The sequence below is a fragment of the Lepidochelys kempii genome, chromosome 3 (assembly GCF_965140285.1).
Source record: "Lepidochelys kempii isolate rLepKem1 chromosome 3, rLepKem1.hap1, whole genome shotgun sequence".
NCBI lineage: Eukaryota > Metazoa > Chordata > Testudines > Cheloniidae > Lepidochelys > Lepidochelys kempii.
Window position 1 is genome coordinate 130,910,062 of NC_136382.1, and position 24,048 is coordinate 130,934,109.

The window sequence follows — 24,048 nt, forward strand, 5'->3', positions numbered from 1 at the left end:
AGGGGTCACAGAGACTGGCCAAACCGGACAGTCTCTAAGCAAAAGAATAAATGGACACAAATCAGATGTCAAGAATTATAACATTCAAAAACCAGTAGGAGAACACTTCAATCTCCCTGGTCACTCAATAACAGATGTAGAAGTGGCAATTCTTCAACAAAAAAACTTCAAAAACAGACTCCAACCTGAAACTGCAGAATTGGAATTAATTTGCAAACTAAACACCATCACATTAGGCCTGAATAAAGACCGAGAGTGGTTGGGTCATTACAAAACCTAAACCTAATTTCCTCCTACTGTTACTCACACCTTCCTGTCAACTGTATGAAATGGGCCACTCTCATTACCACTACAAAAGTTATTTTCCCTCCCTTGGTATCCTACTGTTAATTGAATTGTCTCGTTAGACTGACCTCACACTCGGTAAGGTAACGCCCATCTTTTTATGTATTTATACCTGCTCCTGTATTTTCCACTCCATGCATCTGATGAAGTGGGTTTTAGCTCATGAAAGCTTATGCCCAAATAAATTTGTTAGTCTCTCACGTGCCACAAGGTCTCCTCACTGTTTTTGAGAAATTTTAGTGTCTCCATTTTGGAGCAGGGACTTGAAACACCAAGGTGACCCCCTGCCAGATTTCAGGGATGCTCCTTTTGCCATTCCCATGGAAATCTGCTCAAATTTGCCCAAGTTATAAGTCTCTGAAAAACTACAGTTTGCACATGCTCACTAGAGTTTTGTTAGAGGTTGGCAGCATTATTTTCTGAAGATTTCATCTACACTGAGCATGCTCCATCCCCACACAGTTCCTATGTGCTTACTGGATTGTGCATGCACCATCTCAACTCAGTGACCAAGCATATTCAAGACTGGTCAGGGGCTGAGCAGGAATTGTCCTGGATCTACTTCTCCAGGCTGCCAAAGGCTGCTGTGGCATGAGGTTCCGGAAGTGAAAGGACCTTAATCTCTCTGTGTCCTGGGCCATGTCTACACTACAGTGGCACAGCTATGATACTGCAACTGTGCAGCTATAGTGTAAATGCTTGCTGCAGCAGAGGAAGGGAGTTTTCCATAGATGTAGGTAATCCATCTCTCCGACAGGCGGTAGCTAGATCAACAGAAGAATTCTAGCTGTACCTACAGTGGGACTTAGGTCCAGCTAACATAGCTCAGAGCTCTGAGTGAGGGAGCTAGGTCAACGTAAGTTTTAGGTGTACATCAGGCCCTAGTTTTAGGTGTACATAATTCCACTCTGTAAAACAGGGATAATAATGCCATCTTATATCACAGGAGTGTTGTAAAGAGAAATTAAAAAATGTTGTGAACCAGTCAGACACTGCAGTGTAGAACATCATAGAAAAGCCTGTTACGAAATCAATACATTAATTCAGTGAAGGGTTCACATGATTTGTAGTAATTAAGGCATAGTGCTATATACTGACTGATGACGGGAAAAAGAAATATTGAATGACTACCTGTCAGTGACCACTGTCCATCCCATGCACTGAACAGGGCAGTGTTTTGTGGAAAAATCAGTATGTGATCATGTAATTAAAGACTGTATCAGAATGCATATGCACAAGGAGGCCAAATTAAGATTATATAGGCAGCCTCAATTCTGTCATTTCCCAGCTTTTAAAAACTTAATATTTTAATGTATTTTTTTCTGTGTATTTTCTATCAAGAATCATTAATTAAAGAAAAGTTAGCAGCAGTAACACCTGTCTCTAGTCTAGTTCTAAAAACCAAAAAAGGCTGAGGGCTAGACCCACAACGGACGTAGGCCTGGCATACACTACACATGCTTTGCCAGTCTAGCTCTTCTAGTATAGCTGTACTAACAGAGCCCTCTAGTGTAGATGCAGCATATGCTGTCAAGTTTTTCTGCTGGCATAGTACCATAGGTGGTATGTCGTTAGCATAGCGACACTGGGTGTTTTGCTGGCACAGCTATGTCAGCGGAGAGCAGGGGTTCACATCCCTGACTACCATAGCTATGCAGACAAAACTTTTTTTGTAGAGAACCAGCCTTTGGGGTTGCAAAGCTCAAGGTTGCAATGCCTACCATCTAGGCACCTGGCCACCTCGTGGAATCCACAGCCCTGAGTTAGGTCCCCTAAATCAGCGCTTCTCAAGCTATCTGATGTGCGGGACTGGCATTTTTTTTTCCCCAATGTGCACGCAGACCGGCAACCGATGGCTCGCGGGCGAGCACCGGTCCGCGGACCACCACTTTGAGTAGCACTGCCCTAAACAATGCATGGGGAGATCTAGGCACCTAAGAATGTGATCTACAGAAGCCAACAGGCTGAGTGGGGAATTGCCCAAACTAGCTGTCATAAATATAAAGGGAAGGGTAAACCCCTTTGAAATCCCTCCTGGCCAGGGGAAAGCTCCTCTCACCTGTAAAGGGTTAAGAAGCTAAAGGTAACCTCGCTGGCACCTGACCAAAATGACCAATGAGGAGACAAGATACTTTCAAAAGCTGGGAGGAGGGAGAGAAACAAAGGGTCTGTGTCTGTCTGTATGCTGGTTTCTGCCAGGGATAGACCAGGAATGGAGCCTTAGAACTTTTAGTAAGTAATCTAGCTAGGTATGTGTTAGATTATGATTTCTTTAAATGGCTGAGAAAAGAATTGTGCTGAATAGAATAACTATTTCTGTCTGTGTATCTTTTTTGTAACTTAAGGTTTTGCCTAGAGGGGTTCTCTATGTTTTTGAATCTAATTACCCTGTAAGATATCTACCATCCTGATTTTACAGGGGGGATTTCTTTATTTCTATTTACTTCTATTTTTTATTAAAAGTCTTCTTGTAAAACGCTGAATGCTTTTTCATTGTTCTCAGATCCAAGGGTTTGGGTCTGTGGTCACCTATGCAAATTGGTGAGGCTTTTTATCCAACATTTCCCAGGAAAGGGGGGGTGCAAGTGTTGGGAGGATTGTTCATTGTTCTTAAGATCCAAGGGTCTGGGTCTGTAGTCACCTAGGCAAATTGGTGAGGCTTTTTACCAAACCTTGTCCAGGAAGTGGGGTGCAAGGTTTTGGGAAGTATTTTGGGGGGAAGGATGCGTCCAAACAGCTCCTCCCCAGTAACCAGTATTAGTTTGGTGGTGGTAGCGGCCAGTCCAAGGATAACGGGGGTAATATTTTGTACCTTGGGGAAGTTTTGACCTAAGCTGGTAAAGATAAGCTTAGGAGGTTTTTCATGCAGGTCCCCACATCTGTACCCTAGAGTTCAGAGTGGGGGAGGAACCTTGACACTAGCCAATAGGAAATGCCAAGGGGAGGAGTGTGGCCGAAGCCCAGCACTTCTCAGGCAGTTAGGCTCCCAAAATCTGGGCCAGAGGGAGACACCTGTCTTTGCTTGGGATTCTCAGCTGTGAACCCTCTCCTAGAGTTGGGTGTCTAACCTGTTTTTTGCAAGAAACGTGGGAGGGAAAAGAGGCTTCCCTTATAACCTTTAGCCCAGTGGTTAGAGCACTCACCCAAGATGTGAGAATCAGTTCCCCCCACTGCCTGATGTAGAGCTGAACGTGGCTTCCCTACCTTTCAGATATGTGTCCTAATGACTGGACTATAGACCCATTCACATGTTCTATCTGGCCCAATGCACATTTAATAATTTATACACAGCAGAACAGCGTTAACACAAGAGATGGAGAGAGATTCACACCAGACTACATCATAATCCAGTGGATAGGGCACCTCTCCTGAGAGTCGAGTATCCAGGTCCTGCTCCACATCAGACAAAGAGCGGACTGGAACCTGGCTGAGTGTAAAGGTTAAAACCCCAACTGTTTTGTGTGGGTTTAGACATGCTCTGAGAATGCCCAATGGGCAGGTCCCGCTGGCAAGGTAGGTGGGGAACGCCTCGTCTGAGGATCCCACTGGGCCTTGGGCATGAGATGTGCCCTGATGCCTAGACTCAGAGGCGCCGACTTACAGATTTCCCCAGAGGTGCTCAACCCCCACTTTGCCCCCCCAGCCTCTTTCTGCCCCCTTCCAAGCATGCCCCACCCTCCCTCTGCCTCTTCCTGCCACACTCCTCCACCACCCCCCAGTGCCTCCTGCGTGCCACTGAACAGCTGACCACCGGTGGGCAGGAGACACTGGCGGGGAGGAGCTGATCAGCTATTTTTTTCCTGTGAGTGCTCCAGCCCCAGAGCACCCATGGTGCTGGCGACTATGCCTAGACTGAGACAACAGTGTACATGCTGACTGGCAGAAATGTAGGTGCTTAGGGCAACTTTAACAGTGGAAACTCAGGTGCCCAGGCATTTTAGGCACCTTCAGGATTAGGTGGCAGGTGAGTGGAAATTTGAGGACCTCAGGGGCACCTAAATGTTGGACTTAAGTGCCTAAAATGGCAGTTAGGCACCTAAGTCCTTTTGTGGATCTAGCCCTGAGTGTGTTATATAATTAAAGGAATTACATTCATAACAGAGAGGCATAATTGCCGAAGACTCCAGCTTCCATTATCATCATGTTACAACTGGGTCAGAGTAGATAAACAGCTAATTTAGACTTAAAAAAATAGGTTAACTTTGCATGAGTGGAGCCATTTAGAGCCTGAAAGTCAATAGACAAACTTCACAATTGATATGAACCTGTACTGTAAGCCAGTGTAAAATTTTTTTTGTTAAATAGAAGTAAAGATATAAGTGCAGGATGCCTAGAAGATAAAATGAGAATATTCAAAAGAGGTTCCAAATGGCTTTCATTTAGCAAAAATGATCTTTGGTAACAGAGCAAAGAAATAAGTCCATTAATAAACTGAAGGATAACACAATACCTAGATCCTAATACTTGAAGAGTCAATAGTACTGTCATCAAACATACTTGACATAGACGGAACATGGCTCTGTTGATGCATTTAGCCTACATTAAGAATGGTTTTAGTTGGATTTAATTTCATAAAATAACGTGATAGCCAATATGTGACTCACCATTGGTGCCAACAAGCAAAAGGTTCATGGTTCTTTACAAGCAACTCCTGTCTCAGAGCTGACAAACTCACTGCACCTAATATACCACTTTCAGGTATTTATCCATGAAGAGTAGCATGTGAGTTTTCTACTGAAAGCTTGTAACTTATCAATACTTGTAATCATTGTAAGATGTATGTAAGGGTAATATTTAAGGAATAATGTAACTATATTGAAAACTATGCCTTATGGTCATAGAATAAAGTTAGTCACCTGAGAATCATATTTCTCAGTAATGGCTCATTGAAGCGGGAGGGAGTTGTTATCCCGCCCTGGTCAGATGGTGATGTAATGCAGTTGTCTACCCTTGCTCCATTCCAGAGCAGTCAATGGAAAACCATCAATGGCAATTGCAAACAATCTAAACCACTTAGAGATAAAAAGGAACATTATAACAGACAGGGGATTGTCCTGTCTGTGAATAAAGACAAAAGAAAAGGAGTACTTGTGGCACCTTAGAGACTAACCAATTTATTTGAGCATGAGCTTTCGTGAGCTACAGCTCACTTCATCGGATGCATACCGTGGAAACTGCAGCAGACTTTATATACACACAGGGAATATGAAACAATACCTCCTCCCACCCCACTGTCCTGCTGGTAATAGCTTATCTAAAGTGATCATCAAGTTGGGCCATTTCCAGCACAAATCCAGGTTTTCTCACCCTCCGCCCCCCCACACAAATTCACTCTCCTGCTGGTGATAGCCCATCCAAAGTGACAACTCTCTACACAATGTGCATGATAATCAAGTTGGGCCATTTCCTGCACAAATCCAGGTTCTCTCACCCCCTCACCCCCCTCCCAAAAACCACACACACACAAACTCACTGTCCTGCTGGTGATAGCCCATCCAAAGTGACCACTCGCCCTACAATGTGCATGATAATCAAGGTGGACCATTTCCAGCACAAATCCAGGTTTTCTCACCCCCCACCCCCATACACACACAAACTCACCCTCCTGCTGGTAATAGCTCATCCAAACTGACCACTCTCCAAGTTTAAATCCAAGTTAAACCAGAACATCTGGAGGAGGGGGGTAGGAAAAAACAAGGGGAAATAGGCTACCTTGCATAATGACTTAGCCACTCCCAGTCTCTATTTAAGCCTAAATTAATAGTATCCAATTTGCAAATGAATTCCAATTCAGCAGTTTCTCGCTGGAGTCTGGATTTGAAGTTTTTTTGTTTTAAGATAGCGACCTTCATGTCTGTGATTGCGTGACCAGAGAGACTGAAGTGTTCTCCGACTGGTTTATGAATGTTATAATTCTTGACATCTGATTTGTGTCCATTTATTCTTTTACGTAGAGACTGTCCAGTTTGACCAATGTACATGGCAGAGGGGCATTGCTGGCACATGATGGCATATATCACATTGGTGGATGTGCAGGTGAACGAGCCTCTGATAGTGTGGCTGATGTTATTAGGCCCTGTGATGGTGTCCCCTGAATAGATATGTGGGCACAGTTGGCAACGGGCTTTGTTGCAAGGATAAGTTCCTGGGTTAGTGGTTCTGTTGTGTGGTATGTGGTTGTTGGTGAGTATTTGCTTCAGGTTGCGGGGCTGTCTGTAGGCAAGGACTGGCCTGTCTCCCAAGATTTGTGAGAGTGTTGGGTCATCCTTTAGGATAGGTTGTAGATCCTTAATAATGCGTTAGAGGGGTTTTAGTTGGGGGCTGAAGGTGACGGCTAGTGGCGTTCTGTTATTTTCTTTGTTAGGCCTGTCCTGTAGTAGGTAACTTCTGGGAACTCTTCTGGCTCTATCAATCTGTTTCTTTACTTCCGCAGGTGGGTATTGTAGTTGTAAGAAAGCTTGACAGAGATCTTGTAGGTGTTTGTCTCTGTCTGAGGGGTTGGAGCAAATGCGGTTGTATCACAGAGCTTGGCTGTAGACGATGGATCGTGTGGTGTGGTCAGGGTGAAAGCTGGAGGCATGCAGGTAGGAATAGCGGTCAGTAGGTTTCCGGTATAGGGTGGTGTTTATGTGACCATTGTTTATTAGCACTGTAGTGTCCAGGAAGTGGATCTCTTGTGTGGACTGGACCAGGCTGAGGTTGATGGTGGGATGGAAATTGTTGAAATCATGGTGGAATTCCTCAAGGGCTTCTTTTCCATGGGTCCAGATGATGAAGATGTCATCAATATAGCGCATGTAGAGTAGGGGCTTTAGGGGACGAGAGCTGAGGAAGCGTTGTTCTAAATCAGCCATAAAAATGTTGGCATACTGTGGGGCCATGCGGGTACCCATAGCAGTGCCGCTGATCTGAAGGTATACATTGTCCCCAAATGTAAAATAGTTATGGGTAAGGACAAAGTCACAAAGTTCAGCCACCAGGTTAGCCATGACATTATCGGGGATAGTGTTCTTGACGGCTTGTAGTCCATCTTTGTGTGGAATGTTGGTGTAGAGGGCTTCTACATCCATAGTGGCCAGGATGGTGTTATCAGGAAGATCACCGATGGATTGAAGTTTCCTCAGGAAGTCAGTGGTGTCTCGAAGGTAGCTGGGAGTGCTGGTAGCGTAGGGCCTGAGGAGGGAGTCTACATAGCCAGACAATCCTGCTGTCAGGGTGCCAATGCCTGAGATGATGGGGCGCCCAGGATTTCCAGGTTTATGGATCTTGGGTAGTAGATAGAATATCCCAGGTCGGGGTTCCAGGGGTGTGTCTGTATGGATTTGATCTTGTGCTTTTTCAGGAAGTTTCTTGAGCAAATGCTGTAGTTGCTTTTGGTAACTCTCAGTGGGATCATACGGTAAAGACAAAAGACTAATTCAGTAGATCCAAGGTGCAGAAAGACACTCTACATTCATTCATTGAGGAGACATCTTGTTGAGGGGAAGTGTTTTATGAAAGATTGGATCCTGACTTTTGGGAAGCCAGCCAACTCTGCCTCAGACTGATCTGGGGGGGAGAGGGGAACCTACTTTATTAGATAGGAAAGGTAACTATTAAGTGTAGGCCCTCCTTTGTATTTTGTTTTATACTGTTTTATACTCCATTCCTGGAATGGAGGGGTGTGTTACCGCAGAAGCTGATCAAGCTAATTGCAATCATATTGTGTGCATTTAGCCACCATGAATTAATAAAATAGAACACCACATAGTTAAGGGTTAATTTGAACAAGCAGAGCTTCTGGAGGCCAGGTCAAATGCTAACTGCATTGCAGTTTCTGCTAATCAGAATGAGAAGAGGGGGAAAAAGGAGTCAAGACAAAAACTGAGACTGAAATAAACTAAGTGGATGGAGATCTTGAGTTTGGGTGTCTTTGCTATGGAAGCTTATTAGACTAAGATTGTTAGGAATGTTATGTTGATAAGTAGTTGATTGAAGTTAGGAGAAGTGATGACCCAGTAGGGGTCACTATGAGTTATGTGTTTTGTAAAAATTAGTTATAAAAAGACTAGATAATAGAGTGTACTTTAGAGCAGTTCTCTAATGCTATCCTGAGAGACTATCCTGGTGGTGTTAGTGAGCTATTTTATCTTTCACAATTAGTTAGGAATGAAGTTGCCTCATGACAAATGGAAAGGATAACTCTTCTTGACTATAATCTGCATTATAATCCGCTTATAACTGATCTCTGAAGAAGCACATAGATAGAAAACATAGGTTGGTAAAAAAATCCGTATTAAACTGATTTAATTAAACTATTGTCAAAGACAGCAATGATATTTAAACCATGTGAAAGCCATACGAGTCAGAAAGAAAACTGGGTGAAGTTCATGCCACCTTTCGTCAGGGGAAAATGGGAAATCACTTAGAGGCTTAAGTTACACACTAAGAAGGAAATGATCTGGTCAGTTCTTGAACAGGAAACATTGAAAGACAATCTACGGTTGTTGCTGTGAGTGATGTTGGTGATTCAGCAGATGGCAACCTTCCTGCTGAACCAATGTCATAGCATGGTATGGGGGGCTACTGTAATACTGAACGTTTGCAAATGAGACATACAAGCAAGGTCCTGACCATTTGTGTCATTCTAGATCATAAAGTAACTTTTGCAGGAGTAGTAATAATAGCACTGATGTCCTGGACAAATGCCAATTTTGTAAAAGTACATACTGTCTCCTTAAATTTCTCTGCATGGTTACAATGAGCTACCCTGTTATAGAGAATCCAACATACCAAAATCTGTAGAAGGTCCATCAAGGCCAGTATCCTGCCTCTTGCTATAGCCTGCCAGATTTGATGCCACAGAAGGTGCAGAGCCCCTTAGTAAAGTACCTAGCCAATTACACAATGCATATTCGGGGAGGAAAGAAATTCCTTCTTGACTCCTTAGCTAATTAGTTTACATCCTGATGCATAAGATATGAAATGCCGTTAGGATGCAGAACTCAAATGTTATTAGTAATATATTACCCTGTTGTTCTAGACTGTTGTGCAGTGGTACTGTGTGCTCTTAAACAGCCACAGAGTTCTATAGTATAAGTGGCTGCATTTCAGTGAATGGTGAAGTGGTTCATCCATATGTTTCTTATGTGTCCATCTACATATGTAGTGATTTCATTCCTGTCAATTGGTGGAAAGACATTGAGAACTGGTGGTGCAATAATCTATAACCTTGCATCAGATAAACAGGTATGAATTGGCGTACACGCAGTCCCAATGATCATTGTCTTCTAAGTGGTTCCGAGGATTGTACCGCTAAACTGCATGCTCCCAAGAGTCTGGATCTGCAGTGGCAATGTGTTCTGACAACTCCAGTTTTGTACCCTTCCTTGATTTTTTTATTTTTCAGTCTCTCAGCTCTGTTGCTTAGCACAAAGAACTCTATGAGTATCAAAAGAAGAACTTCAAAGCTCTGTTTTTTCTAGAGAGTGACAGAGACTATGGAGATCCAAGATATAGAGTGATTGAGTGTGTTTGTGTGCGCATGCATGGGTGTAGACTTAAAGAATGAGGAAACATTATAGTTGGTTCATGTTTTTCTTTTGTTGCTGTTTGGAGAAAATAAGAGCCTGTGGTCCTGGTAATAAATCTGATGGATGTCATTAACTTGTCACAATTTGCTATCATCACTAGTTCTGGCATAACAGGCAGCAAATTCTGATGAGTAACTCTCACTCCTAAAAGTTTGCTACCCAGGATAGAAGTATACAGGTTTAACAAGCTTTTTGTGGTAGCAATTTTTTATGGGGTAGCCTAAACTGATGGATTAAAACCACTGATGTCTGTGAGAGAGGAATCCACGCAAAAACCTCCAAGCTGGAGACTGAGGTAAATAGTGGTCACAATATATGCAACAAATGGGCAAGGATATTCCAGGAAGATATACAGAGCAGCTATACATTATTTGGCTCGGAAGGTATTAAGTGTTTTGGGATTTCTCTAGTTTCAATCCCTACAAATTAAACATTGGATAAGAATATCAAATTTTACCATTGGATATTTTGATACATTTTGTGACATTCCAAATGGAAATGGAAATTTTCTTTTAAGTGAGATGCATGGCAGTTGTACAGACTTACAGATCAGACAAACAAGATAATGCTACACATTTTCAAAGAGGCAGAATTTAGCCCTTCTCTTTCTCAGTTCCTAAGACTTGTATAGCTTTTAATAGTCTCTTGTGTGTGTTGTCACTTCATTTGACCAAGGATGCAAAATATTTTGACGATACTAGCCATACCCGTCCACAATCTATTTTGTCCTTAAGAACAACCCCCGGGCTAGAAAAAAAATCCTATTCTCAGACTGCCTAAGACAACCAAAAATCTCATCCAAACCTAAGACAGAAAATATCATATTGCCGCTATATAAATCCATGGTATGTCTACTATTGAATACTATGTGCAGATGTGGTTGCCCAGTCTTAAAAGAGATATATTGGAATTTGTAAAGGTACAAAAAAGGGCAACAAAAACAATTAGGGGTGTGGAACAACTTCCATATGAGGAGAGAGATTAATAAGACTGGAACTTTTCAGCTTGGAAAAGAGACGACTAAGGGGGGGGATATGATAGAGGTCTATAAAATCATGACTAGCGTGGAGAAAGTAAATAAGGAAGTGTTATTTACTCCTTCTCATAACACAAGAACTAGGGGTCACCAAATGAAATTAATAGGCAGCAGATTTAAAACAAATAAAAAGAAGTATTTCTTCACAAAACACGCAGGAACTGGTAGCCAGGGGATGTTGTGAAGGCCAAGACTATAAAAGGGTTCAAAAGAGAAATAGAGAAATTCATGGAGGATAGTTCCACCAATGGCTATTAGCCAGGATAGGCAGGGATGGTGTTCCTAGCTTCTGTTTACCAGAAGCTGGGAATGGGTGACAGGGGATGGATCACTTGATGATTCCTGTTCTGTTCATTCCCTCTGGGGCACCGGCATTGGCCACTGTCGGAAGACCGGATACTGGGCTAGACGGACCAGGCAGCTCATTTTCATTTCTACATCCCTTTTGCTGTCTCCACTCTATGCCACCGTCTCCCTTATACACATTCATGTTTCAGAGTAGCAGCCATGTTAGTCTGTATTCGCAAAAAGAAAAGAAGGACTTGTGGCACCTTAGAGACTAACATATTTATTTGAGCATAAGCTTTTGTGAGCTACATGCATCCAATGAAGTGAGCTGTAGCTCATGAAAGCTTATGCTCAAAAAAATGTGTTAGTCTCTAAGGTGCCACAAATACTCCTTTTTCTTTATACACACTCAGACTCCTTTCTTCTATCTCACACCTATGTCACATACTCCTTTCTGCTCTCATACCCTACCCTTCTTCTCACTCACATATACCCGTATCACTTTCTTCCCATTCACACACACAAAAACCCCCAATTATGTAAATCTAGATCTTTATAAAGGCCCCATTGCCTTATGAGCCGAGGTCTCACAAGGATTTAAAAAAAAATCACAAAAGCAGTCTCACTATTCTCCCACCTATAGGGGAAACAGTTTGATTAATGTATAGACTTGTACGTGTCTTGTGTGTCAATATGGGTGTAGTGTGAAAGAAAAACCTATTGTAGAAAAGCTAAGTTAAAGTTTTGCATCCAGTCCTAAATACAGTGAGGTGCCAGGTCATTCTTATCTTTGCTGGGATGAGGCCCAGAGCAGGGTGACCAGATAACAAATGTGAAAAATCAGGACACTTTTTTTTGTTCGGAGGAAGGGAGAGGGATAGGTGCATATATAAGACAAAGCCCCTATTGTCTTTGTCCCGATATTACTGGGATGCCTGGTCACCCCTAGGCCCAGCTCCCCTCGCGGGTTCTGTCCCTTACCCGTGCGCTCCTGGGCCTCCTCATCGCTGGGAAGCTGCACAGGCCCAGTGGAGTGGAGCTGTGCGGGAAGGAATCGCTGGCCAGGGAGAACTGAGCTCTCAGGTAGCCGGGGAGGCCTTTCAACGTCAGTGCAGCAAACGTGCGTTGTGTTGGCACCCCGTGCAGCAAAAGGAGGGGGTGGGCCGGGCGCTGCTAACTGCCCGGCGGCTAAACTTGCTCCCAGGCGGAGCTTCCTCCCACCCGCCCCAGCCCCCTTCTCCTCCCACGGTTCCCCCGATCACCCCCCGCCCCCTTTCCTCTCTGGTCGCAGGCACCCCGCCTCTGTCCGTCTGACTCCCCGCTCCAGCCCGGAGGCGGGGCCGGGCCGCAGGGGCGGGCTCCGGCGCTGGGACTGGGAGCCGCTCGGAACCAAAGGGGGCGGCGGCTCCTCCTCGGCAGCGGCAGCATGAGCGGGCCGGGAAGTGGCGGGGAATCGGGGCTGCCGCCGCTGCCCAAGAGCCTGAGCGGGCTGCTGAACTCCTCCTCGGGCGGCGGCGGCGGGCGCTGGCGGGACCTGGAGCGGCTCTACGCGCAGAAATCCCGCATCCAGGACGAGCTGAGCCGGGGGCGGGCGAGCGGCGTCGGCCGAGGCTCCCCCCGGCCGCCCAACCTGGACGCGGCGCTGGCCCTGCTCCGCAAAGAGATGGTGAGTGGTGGCGGGGGTCAGGGCTGCAGGGGCTTGTCCCCCAGCGCAGGGCCGCGGGCGCCCCCCGGGGGAGCCGGCAGCGCGGCGCTGCCCCGTGACACCCGGCGCCCCACGCAGCTGCCGCCCTGGCTGGAGCCGGCCCGCTGGGGAAGGAAACCACGAGCCGCCGGCTAGAAAGCGCCACTCTCGGAACTGCGAGCGAGGCGCCCCGCTGGTCTAGCCGCGGCCGTGTTGGGGTGGGGCCGGAGTTTGTTTGCACGAAGGAGGCAGGGATGGGGGAGCGCCTGGTCTGAGGCTCGCACTAGGGGGAAGGTTTGGGGATGAGATTTGAGAGCGGAGACCATGGGTTGTTGCCGCACCCCCGGATGGAAGTGGTTTCCATCATAGCCGGGCTTTGATGCTTCGATGGCTCTCAGCGCCCCCGATACAAGTTCCAGCACCTCTGGCCGGCACAACTGCTGGTTGGATCAGACCCTTCCCCTGCTCGGGGGCGGCCAGGTCCAGAGTCATCCTCGCCCCTTCCCTCTCCCCCTCCCCGCATAGATGGTGTTTTAAAAGCCATAGCACGAAAAATAGGAATTACAGCGAAGCTGTTCAACAGGGCCCAAGCAGCTCAAGCTTTTAAGGCTCGTGGTGGCTAAAGTACCCAGATCAGTTTTGAAAATGAGAGGTCGGCTTCTAAATCACTGATAGTCTTCTGAAAATATTACCGTGTGCTCTCCAAGTAGCATAAGTAAAGTGTAAATCAAGCAACTTAAGTAGTTTTTACAGAGGCATAATAGTAATACTAAAAAAAAGTTATGAACACCCATAATAGTTACTTTGTGGGATAAATTAAGGCTGTAAATATTTAACATCTCCATCCCTAGGACAGACCAAGGGATTGTGAGGAAAGTATGCTTTTTGTGGTGTATCACAATTAAAGGGTTAATATACTTTTGCCTGAATGAAAATGACCCACCAAGCCAAAGAAATTACTAGGCTTCCTTTAGCTACAGATAAAATACACCCCTAGTTCAGTCTTTTTTTTCCAGTTTAGGCCCCTTTACGTGCCCCTCTCCTTCCTCCTGCTCTATTGAAAATATTAATATTTTTAAAATACTTTTTTTTTCCTGTGCTTAAAGTTGATTTAGGAAACACTCTTGCTGAAATTCTTTTCTCCTCCAGTTAAGTAAGATTTATTTTTGAAAATGCTTGATACAGTGATCAAGGCTTAAAAAAAAATTGTCTTTGAGTATTTGAATGATAAAAGTTTCTTGTGCTGTTTCAGTAGGGGGAAATCTGTTTATGTAGCGGATAGAGGTGTACTAAGCCTGCTCAAGCTGCCTTGCTAACAATAGCATCATCACTGGGGGTAGTATGGGTGATGGCTTGGGCTAGCTGCCTGAGTATGTTCCCTGGAGCATCTGGGTGGATTTGTATTTGGGTGGCTAGGCCAAGCCCCATCCATGCTACCCTGGCTATGCTGATATTTTTAGTGTGATAGCTTGAGCGGAGTTAGCTCACATCTGTCTACTGGAGCTGGGAAGCATGCTCCCAAGTGCTGAGTATACATATTCTTAATATGACTTTCTTCTCTGAGAATGGGTTATGTTAAGAGTGTTATGAGCTCTTGCTGCTTTGCAAAGGGCTGTAGACAGGGCAAAATCCATGACTGATCATTGGTTTAAACAGAGTTGCACCAGTGTTAGAATTATTAATATTTGAAATTATTAATATTATTAATATTGATGTGGGAAACCACCAAACATGAACTTTATCATAAATTCCTTTATTAAATCCAAAGGCCAAATAGTATTTATACAATTGCTCTAAACATGCCTAAAAAGCCTAACTAATAAGCAATTTACTACATCCAAACAGTAACAAACCACTTATAAGCATTTGATCAAGATACTTACAAACGGGCTGAACCCAGGGGTGCTTAGACCCATATTGGTCAGTTCTAATGTGGCCCAGCAAGAATTAGCAATGAATCCTTTAAGAGTTTATACCTTTTTGACAAACAAGTGATGTCATTGCCAAATTACTGACTTCAGCTAAAAATCAATTTGAGACAATTTGCTTTTATTTCCAGTCTTAATCCAAAAAAGGTTTACAGCGTCCTCTCTTCCCAAGGCCTTTCCTTTCTTCTCTTCTCCCCCCACTCTTTGTTTACCAGCAGAACAGTGGGAAGATTTGAGCTTGTTTCTTTTAAGACAGTTTTTCTTTGTCTTGTTACTGCAGGTCTTTAGTTATTTTGGAACCATACATCCTTTCTACACTACAAGTAATACTACTTTATAAAAAACTTTAACTTTATAAAAAGAACAGGAGTACTTGTGGCACCTTAGAGACTAACAAATTTATTAGAGCGTAAGCTTTTGTGGGCTACAGCCCACTTCATCGGTTGCATAGAATGGAACGTATAGTAAGAATATATATATATATATATACACACACACACACACACACGTACAGAGAAGTTGGAAGTTGTATATACATACAACTTCTCTGTGTGTGTGTATGTATATGTATGTGTGTGTATATATATACACACACATACAACTTCTCTGTGTGTGTATAAATATATATTCTTACTATATGTTCCATTCTATGCAACCGGTGAAGTGAGCTGTAGCCCACGAAAGCATATGCTCTAATAAATTTGTTAGTCTCTAAGGTGCCACAAGTACTCCTGTTCTTTTTGCTGATACAGACTAACATGGCTGGTACTCTGAAACCTTTAATTTTATACTTATCCTACAATCAGTGTTGTGTTTGTTTTGTCTGATAAGGTGTTGCTGCCAGCCTGTAGAATGCTCCTCCTCAATATACTAAGAAGACATTTTAAATGCTAAAATCTTATTCTGTCACAACAAAAGTGTTTCAACAACTAGACAGTTTTATTAGTGTCTTCAATTTCATGTTAGAGATATCAATTTGCATTGACATCGAGCAATCATTTTTAGGTGGTTGTCAGATGCAGTGTATCTCTATGGACTGCAAACTCTGTTTCAGCAATGTTCTAAAGGGCAACAGGAAAAAAAATCTCAGTTTTTCATAATATGTATCGTCACTGATTTCAGGAAGTGTTAGAAATTTGAATGTCTTTGGATGGAAAAACAAGTGAGAAATGCACATCAAATGGCTTAAATTAGAATATCTCTTTGATGCTATAGATAAAATATCCTTAGTGATAATCTGGTTAAATAAATCTTTTGAGGACTAAATATTTTACCCACTAGAACAGATCTCCAGTTTAGGTGCCGTTGTTAACAGACAAATGCAGGAGTCTCTAACGTTTTAGTAATAGGTCACCTATTTTCTCTTGGACAGGTAGTACTATAATATAACTAATATACTGCAAACTTAATTTTTTTACATTATACTAAATTAAAATAATATTGAGCATGTTTTTGATGCTTAAACAGTAGAAAACAGCTTGTGATAAGATTCTAATGTCAATATGGGGGGGGGGGGGGGAATATGTACCAGCATTCTTCCCTCCGTACCCAAATGAAGTTCTCTGCATTGATTTTGAAGGGGACAGTAGTAGATTTAGAAAGGAGTAAGGTTTTTGTCTTTTGCGGGGGAGGGAACCCTCTCTGAACTGTCATTCGTGTAAGGAGTAGGTACAGTGACAACTTGTACTATGCCTTTTGCGGTGTCTACTGTGAACACTTTGAGTGAGCGAACTTTTTCACCATACAAGATCAATTTGCTAAAGTCTGAAAAAATGCAGTACCAGTAGTCTTATTAGCAACATGCCAAGAGCCAGAGACTGTATTTTTATCTTTCTTGATAGATCTGTTTCCTTTGTTTGTCTGAGATATGGAACAAATACAGAAAAACAAGATATTAGCAATTGTTAGTACATATTAGTAAAGACATATTAGCCCTTTGTGTTTAAGACGTTCTCTCTGTCTATAGTGGTTCTAGAAAATATAGCACAAAATCAAGGACTACATACTGGCCTTGTCTCTGCACATAGGTTCTACTGAACATGAAAGATGCTGAGTGTCTGGGTCTGAGCCATAACTTGAAAATAAGATACTGATTATATCAGATTGTACTACATTAAAATTGAACCTGCCTTTACCTTGTTGAACAAAACAAACAGTGAAAAACAATAATTATTAGGATGTCTATTCTAGTCCATTTCCCAGCTAGTGCAGAATTTGTCTTCACAGAATGTTCCCAAATGTGTTTAGCTGAAACCCTTGTTCCATTGGTAAGAACTCCATTACTTCCAATAAGACACAGACCTGAGTGTCTAGAATCTTTTTCTGTTCTCCAGCCTAAAGGTTTCCTTGCTCAACTTCAACTCACTACCTCTAATTATTCTTCCCTGAACAATTCTTAACCTCAATATTGATGCCCTTTAAATATTTGTAGATACTATTCACCTCTGAGGTAAGATTGCCTAACCTTTCCTCTGTATGTGTGTGTGTACATGTCAGTAGTACAACATGCTGCTCGCATGCTTGCTTGGGGTGAGTAATTTGTTTTGATCGCTAGTTGCCATTTTAAGGATGTAGACTTTGCCTGGGCTGCTAAATATTCATTAGCCCTTTCAAGGCTGAATATGATCTTATCCTGTGATTTGAGCGGAGTAGGGGTTTAAATTCAGCCACGGGTATCCCATTTTTCTTTTCTCTGTCACGCTCATTCCCTGGAGGGGAGTTGCATTAGTGCTGCTTTGCCAAGGCTGAGAGAAACAGAGGAGAGAGAGCAAATGATGTGCTCCTGATCCTGCTTCACTTTTTGATGGGAGAAAAGTTTGGTGCTGGGGTAGCAGCACATGGACAGCACTGGGGAGAGGAGGAGGAGGAAACAGCTAGAGGAAATCATGAAGATGGAAAGAAAAACAACAGATGTGAGGGTTATGAGGGAGTTGTGGCAGTGGTCTAGTGACATCTAACTTGACAACTGATGTCCAGCTTTCTTTAACTAGAGGGAGGCAGTTTGTGGGACATTAATGTATCCCTTCCTTCACCTCAGAAATGGAGGACCCCGAACAAAAAGCTAAGTGTGTGTTGCTTTTATCTTGTTTACCCATGTGTTGTATCTACCTGTCCTCTCTTCAGGTATTTGAATCCTAAGATCTCTGGGGCAGGCATTGTCTTTTTGTTTAGTGTGGTCTTGATTTCTGATTTGGGCCTCTATGTGCTACCACAGTACAAATAATAAAAATAATAAATATTTTTTCCCTTTCTCCAATTGTTGGTTATGGTAAATTTCTTCCCTGGGACTAACCCTGATTAGGCACTATGTGTCAAACTAATTTTTGTTCTCAGAAATTGGTACGTATGGCAGTTCACTTAAGTTTTAGCTGTGCAGCATTTTTAACATATCTCAAATAAAGGAGATGTTTGGTTTGAGCATTTCCTTTGGTCAGTTGAATACTCTTAAAGGTATATTGGCCCTTCAATGCTAGAGTGAGGAAATTCTTTCATATTAAATGGCTAGCTCTGTTTTTCTCCCCTCTGGTCTCTGCCTGCTTTGTACCTACAGGGGCGTGTGTATGCTTGCCCACACACGGATTCATGTAATTCTGGTGCCCTCGCTACATGGAGAAAGGTCAGCTCTTCCCACTGCTCAAGTCTAATCTGTCCAGGTTGTCTAGGGTAAAATTTTCAAAAGTACATAAATCACTTGTTTAAAATGGAACTTCAACTCCTAAACCACTTAAATGCTTTTGAAAATTTTACCCTTAGTCCTGGACTCAAGAAGTTGGGACATGAGGCAGCTGACTTATGTTGTAGCCCTGTGTCGGGGCAAACAAATCAATGTAACACAGTCCAGCAGGCTACTTGAAGGCAACTAATAGCTACAATCTCCTGAACAGTGGGATAAAGGTATACACCATAGCTTCCAGTCCTGCAAATTTCTAGAATGCTTTGATGTGGGCACTCAGTAGCTTGATCTTTATGCTCCCTGGGTTATACAGATTTGATAACTTTTTAGTTACACTCTAACCTCATTGGACCTGGATTTCTGAAATAGAATAGCATCTTGCACACAGTCTGTGTAAGGAAGATGAGTAAATGGGACAGATGTGGTCGCACCTGTAAATCTATCTTGGGCATCACAGGGCGTACAAAGTGTTTGAGTTCTCTTACATTGCAGCACACCGGCCTCGGATTGCACAGCTTTTTGCCCAGTAAACAGGGCATGGTAACATGACTGAATCATGAGGAACGTTTTGCCACATTTTATACCATGGAACACCGCTTTCTCCACAGCTGTTTCATCTGGCTTATTCAGTGGGGTGGATATGGCCTTTCTTTCAAAGTGACACACAACTCATCCTCTGAACCTGAGTAGCTGTGGGGGAAAGTGTGCAAGTGCCACCATATTGCAATCGAATCACATTTGAAATACCAACGTGTCTTTATTTTTTTCCCCCCAATAGGTTGGCCTTCGGCAGCTGGATATGTCATTGCTATGTCAACTATACTCTCTTTATGAATCAATACAAGAATACAAAGGGGCATGCCAAGCTGTATCTAATGCAGACTGCACATATGCTTTGGAAAATGGCTTTTTTGATGAAGAGGAGGAATATTTCTAGGAACAACACAGCAGGGACAAAAGTGCATGGATCAGTCTTTCACCCTGCGTAACTCCCATTTCCAAGAAAGATTCCAGTCTATCTAGATGTCTCTTCTTGGGGGGGTACACCCCTGCTACCTTACCTGTTGTTAAATTCATTTATTTCTGGCAGACTGTCAATACAAGTTACACGTGCATAAGCTATGTCAGGAAAGTGATGTGCTACACGTGTTTTGAAAAGTCCTCCAGCATGTTTGACAGGTGGTATCATTTTTAATTTGCAGGCTAGGTGTTTCCAACTTACTAATTTTTGGCAAGTAACTTACAGCTATAATTTTGATCATACAAGAGGGCGATAACATCCTGAGTGTTCTCATAACTCTTTTGTAATTGTGGTGTGAATAACTATGGATGGTATGCGTTTGTCAACAGTACAGATAGATACTGTTTGAAGAAATGATTTGATACACACATTCCAAGCTGTACTAAGCTAGTCTGCTCTTATTAGCCATCTCACTTAACTCCAGTTCTGTACTGGGTGGATTGTTTACACAATTTCTCAGATATTTGTCTTTCTCCCTCTCTCCATATAAAACCATATTTTGCCATGTTCTTTTCCTCCTAGCCCAAAAGCTACATGTATGCCAGTGAATGTTATCAATACCTTTTTTTTTTTTCCTGCTGATCTAATTCACTTTGTTAGTGCTACCAAGGGGCTATAACTTTTACATTGACTTCTAGAGATGTCTTGCATAAACACAGTTCTGTGAGTGCTAACATCTGTTTCAAAATGGTTTACTCAGCTTTTACTGTATTGAATAGTAAAAGCACAGGTTTAATCAGTCTGTCAGCCACTGTGTGGCTTGTAATAAGCCAAACTCTTATGCAAGTGTTTTCAGTCGCATGAAGATGAAGTATCAGGAGACCTTTAATACAAGATACTGGGACAAACTGCAATATTTTGTACTGGGTGAACTTTGTTTTTGGAAGGTAACCTTCAACTTTTTAAAAAAACCTACAAAATAAGTACGTTGGGAGTATAGTTCACATATGTTAACGCTTTTGAAACTACAATATTTGCTTACAACTAAGCTTGAAGTAAATTTTTTTTTTGTTTTCAGAGCTTTTTAAAGCCTTAAACTAAGTTTATTATGATTTAGTAGTGCAAGTGTGTATGTGTGCACATGTGTGTAATATTGAATGTGTTCAAAATGTATCTGGGAGTAGCCAGCTCTTTGCACCATTTTAAAATAAAATGGCAGTGTTCAACATGGCTAATTCCCTTTACATTTAGAAATTTAAAAACTGCTGTAAAATTCTGACATCAGACTTTTTGATACAAGCTAATAATTTGGACTGCCTTGAGAAGAAAAGGAGAGAACAACTAATTTAAGTAGTTTATATATTATAAACTTTCTAGTTTCCATCAGTGAAAGGACTAACATGCAGGAATCAGTGGTTTATTAAGGTGTTCACTTGGCTATCTCAAATTACACTTTTAGAGAAGCTGTCCTGAATTTAGGATTTGTAAAATGCTTACCTTGGAGTATCACACTTCACTAGCTATGCTGAAGGCTGGTTGTAAAGGAAAATGGCGTTGTACACTTAGGCAGAATACCGTGTCTTTAAAGCAATTATTGTAGATGTAGTATCTGTGAACCTTCATAAGACAAATACCCACATTGTAGCTACATTTTTGATCTCTGAACTAAGTCTTGTGTTGCGTCAGTATAGCGATGCCTTAATTGGCCACAGTTTCTGTTTTAAAAACAGAGTGACCTTAAGGGCTTATTCTTCAAAGGATGTTTGCCTGGTTTATGTGTCTGGCACACATTCAGTTTACACCCAGGATCACATCCAGTTCTGCAGGTAGTTCCCTCCTTTAACTGTCAACAAAAGCTAATAGTATACAATGTGTTGCATTGACATAAGTGAAGATAGTTTGGGTTGCTGTTTGTGTGTATTCTCCTTTAAGCTGTGATAGCAATGGAATCTAAACTCAACAAAAGTAAAGCTTCTGGATAGGAAAAAGCTATTTCATGTGAAGTCATTTGTATTTTTACCTCTTTAAATGTGTACTACAGAGTGCTGACGTTTAAAAAAATAATTTCTGACTTAATTCACTCAGTAAGGCATAAGTGAAAAATGAAACAATGGAGTTCGATAAGTTTCATATAGCAAATGTAGTAATCAAAAAGACAACTTCTGTATTGAGGCAATTCTCATGTTTTGTGTGTATATTCAGCAATTGTACCCTTGTCACCATGGTTAGTCTTTCCAATGTATTAAATGTAATCATTTGGATACAACTTGCTATACTCCTGACATTAAAAAGGCTTGTCCTATTCTATTTACATCCCCCTCTTTTCCTGACCCATCCCCAAAATAAAAATGTGTGTGGCATAAAATGTAAAGTTGCATGAATGTTAGTTCATTGTACTGAATTTCAGAAATACTCAGTTCTAGGAACAGTGTTTTCTTCCTATATACTGAAGAAAAGCCATGTTTTGGTCATAATGGAAAGGAAATTTATATGAAAATAGAATATCTGTATTTATTTGCAATAGGAATGCCCCAGTATTCTGGTTAAGTTGTTTTTGTGTTTTCAAATTAAACAGACATAGATTTTTTTTACCTGTAATTTAAGGGTCCAATCCTGCAAACACATGTAAATAGTTTACTGATGGATGAAGTCCTAATGACTTCACTGGGACTGTGCTCGTGAGCAAGATCACTCCTGCATGTATTTGCGTGACTTGCCCTAATAGAGCAACTTCCTCCACAGGAGCAATTTGGCTTATGAGCAAATGATGGCTTGATGATGGTTTTTAAATCCCTGATGGTCTTTCTACCTCTCAAAGCATAACAAGTTTTCAGTAGAGCCCTGCAGCAGGACTGGGATCCTGTGGGTCCCAGATGGACCCGCTGCCATAATACAGTAGTGGGAGTGGGATAAAAAAAATCAAAAAACAATATGTGAGCAGATACGAGTGAGTATTGCAGGGTGAGACAGGAGCAGAATTTAAAAAAATAGTTCCATGTAGAGCTCTAGTTTTGAGTACAAATGAATTTTTGGACTGTATTCTTCTTGTCTCTCAAAGTTCACTTTAGAAAAAAATTGAAACTATTAGATAAGTCTTAGAGCACCTTCAATTCTAAAGGATCCAAAAGTGTTTTACAAACTGGAGTAGAATAGCTAAACACAACTGAAATGCAGTCACAGCTGGAGCAGAAGTCAGTAGCCAGCTAGTGCACTGCACAATAACAGGAAGAGCGGAATTTGGCCATGTCTTTTGAAAAGTGCCTTGCAATCTCTGATGTCTACCCAGAGCAGCCGGGACCTTGTTTTTAAGGTGCCACTGGAATGGCACCACTTCATGATATAATTTTATCTACATTTGGAAGGCACTTTTGAACTTAGAAAGCAGGGTCCTTTATAGAGAGTTCAGAACAGTTGTGGTCCCTGCTCCTAAGGCTTTCAAATGCAGAACTGTAAGCTAGACAAAAATGGATAGAGAGCAGGTTGAAGGTTAAAACCAAATATTTGTATTTATATAGTGAGCATATAGTGTTCCAGGGATTTCCACACCTGATATATTTAGATCACTAAGTCATACCTCTCTCCCAAGTTATCTGACTAGATAAACTCAACTTGTGGAGTAACTTGTGTGAGAGATGCTGCCAGCTCAAACCACACAACAAAGCTTTTCCCATTCATCTTCCTATTTCCAGCTTTAATTATATATTCCCTTTTTAAGGACATTCTTGAGGAAACTCATAAATTCTCTGTAATACCCTCACATATCCCTATCAGGCTTTTAGCAGATGGATTTGTTGCAGCCCTCAATTTTTTCTCCCTACATACCAAAAAATAAAGCTGAGATGAACATAGCTGACTTGCAGCTACTTGTAGAATGTCTTATTATGGCATACTTAAGTCACAAAGGAGAACTTTTCAGAAACTCATGAATGACTGAGAGGAAGGGATTATAGTTGAAACACTTTACAACCTTACTAACAGCGTTTCCTACTGAGTGAACACTAAAGTTATAACTATCTGTCCTGTCCAATTAGTGCTGTGGTGTTAGCTAGTAACCTGGTAATGTCAAAAGGGCCAAGTTCTTTTTACTAACTTATTCTGGCATATGCCTTCTGATAGTACAAGCAGTGAGTTGGATGTTGAGTAAATGATCTAGCCCCTATTACGGCTGTGTCATCCAGAGCTGTTAAGCACATCCATTCACCATCAAGAGGAATCATAGAATATAGGGGTTGGAAGGGACCCCAGAAGGTCATCTAGTCCAACCCCCTGCTCAAAGCAGGACCAATTCCCAGTTAAATCATCCCAGCCAGGGCTTTGTCAAGCCTGACCTTAAAAACCTCTAAGGAAGGAGATTCTACCACCTCCCTAGGTAACGCATTCCAGTGTTTCACCACCCTCTTAGTGAAAAAGTTTTTCCTAATATCCAATCTAAACCTCCCCCACTGCAACTTGAGACCATTACTCCTCGTTCTGTCATCTGCTACCATTGAGAACAGTCTAGAGCCATCCTCTTTGGAACCCCCTTTCAGGTAGTTGAAAGCAGCTATCAAATCCCCCCTCA

General features: G+C 42.2%; 1 protein-coding gene and 1 long non-coding RNA gene across 2 annotated transcripts in view; one reads left to right on the top strand and one right to left on the bottom strand.

The window, feature by feature from the left end:
- Window positions 1-12,454, bottom strand: part of LOC140909223 (uncharacterized) — a 34,070-nt gene extending 21,616 nt beyond the window's left edge. Inside the window, exon 1 of the long non-coding RNA XR_012158139.2 lies at window positions 12,223-12,454. This is a non-coding gene — a long non-coding RNA (uncharacterized LOC140909223). The remainder of the gene's footprint in view (window positions 1-12,222) is intronic.
- A 102-nt stretch (window positions 12,455-12,556) lies between these two features.
- Window positions 12,557-21,841, top strand: FAM89A (family with sequence similarity 89 member A). The gene is made up of 2 exons (XM_073335249.1): window positions 12,557-12,907; window positions 19,305-21,841. Exons 1-2 carry the CDS (start codon window positions 12,668-12,670, stop codon window positions 19,461-19,463), a joined length of 399 nt encoding a protein of 132 aa, XP_073191350.1. The 5' UTR covers window positions 12,557-12,667; the 3' UTR covers window positions 19,464-21,841.
- Window positions 21,842-24,048: the final 2,207 nt, after the last annotated feature.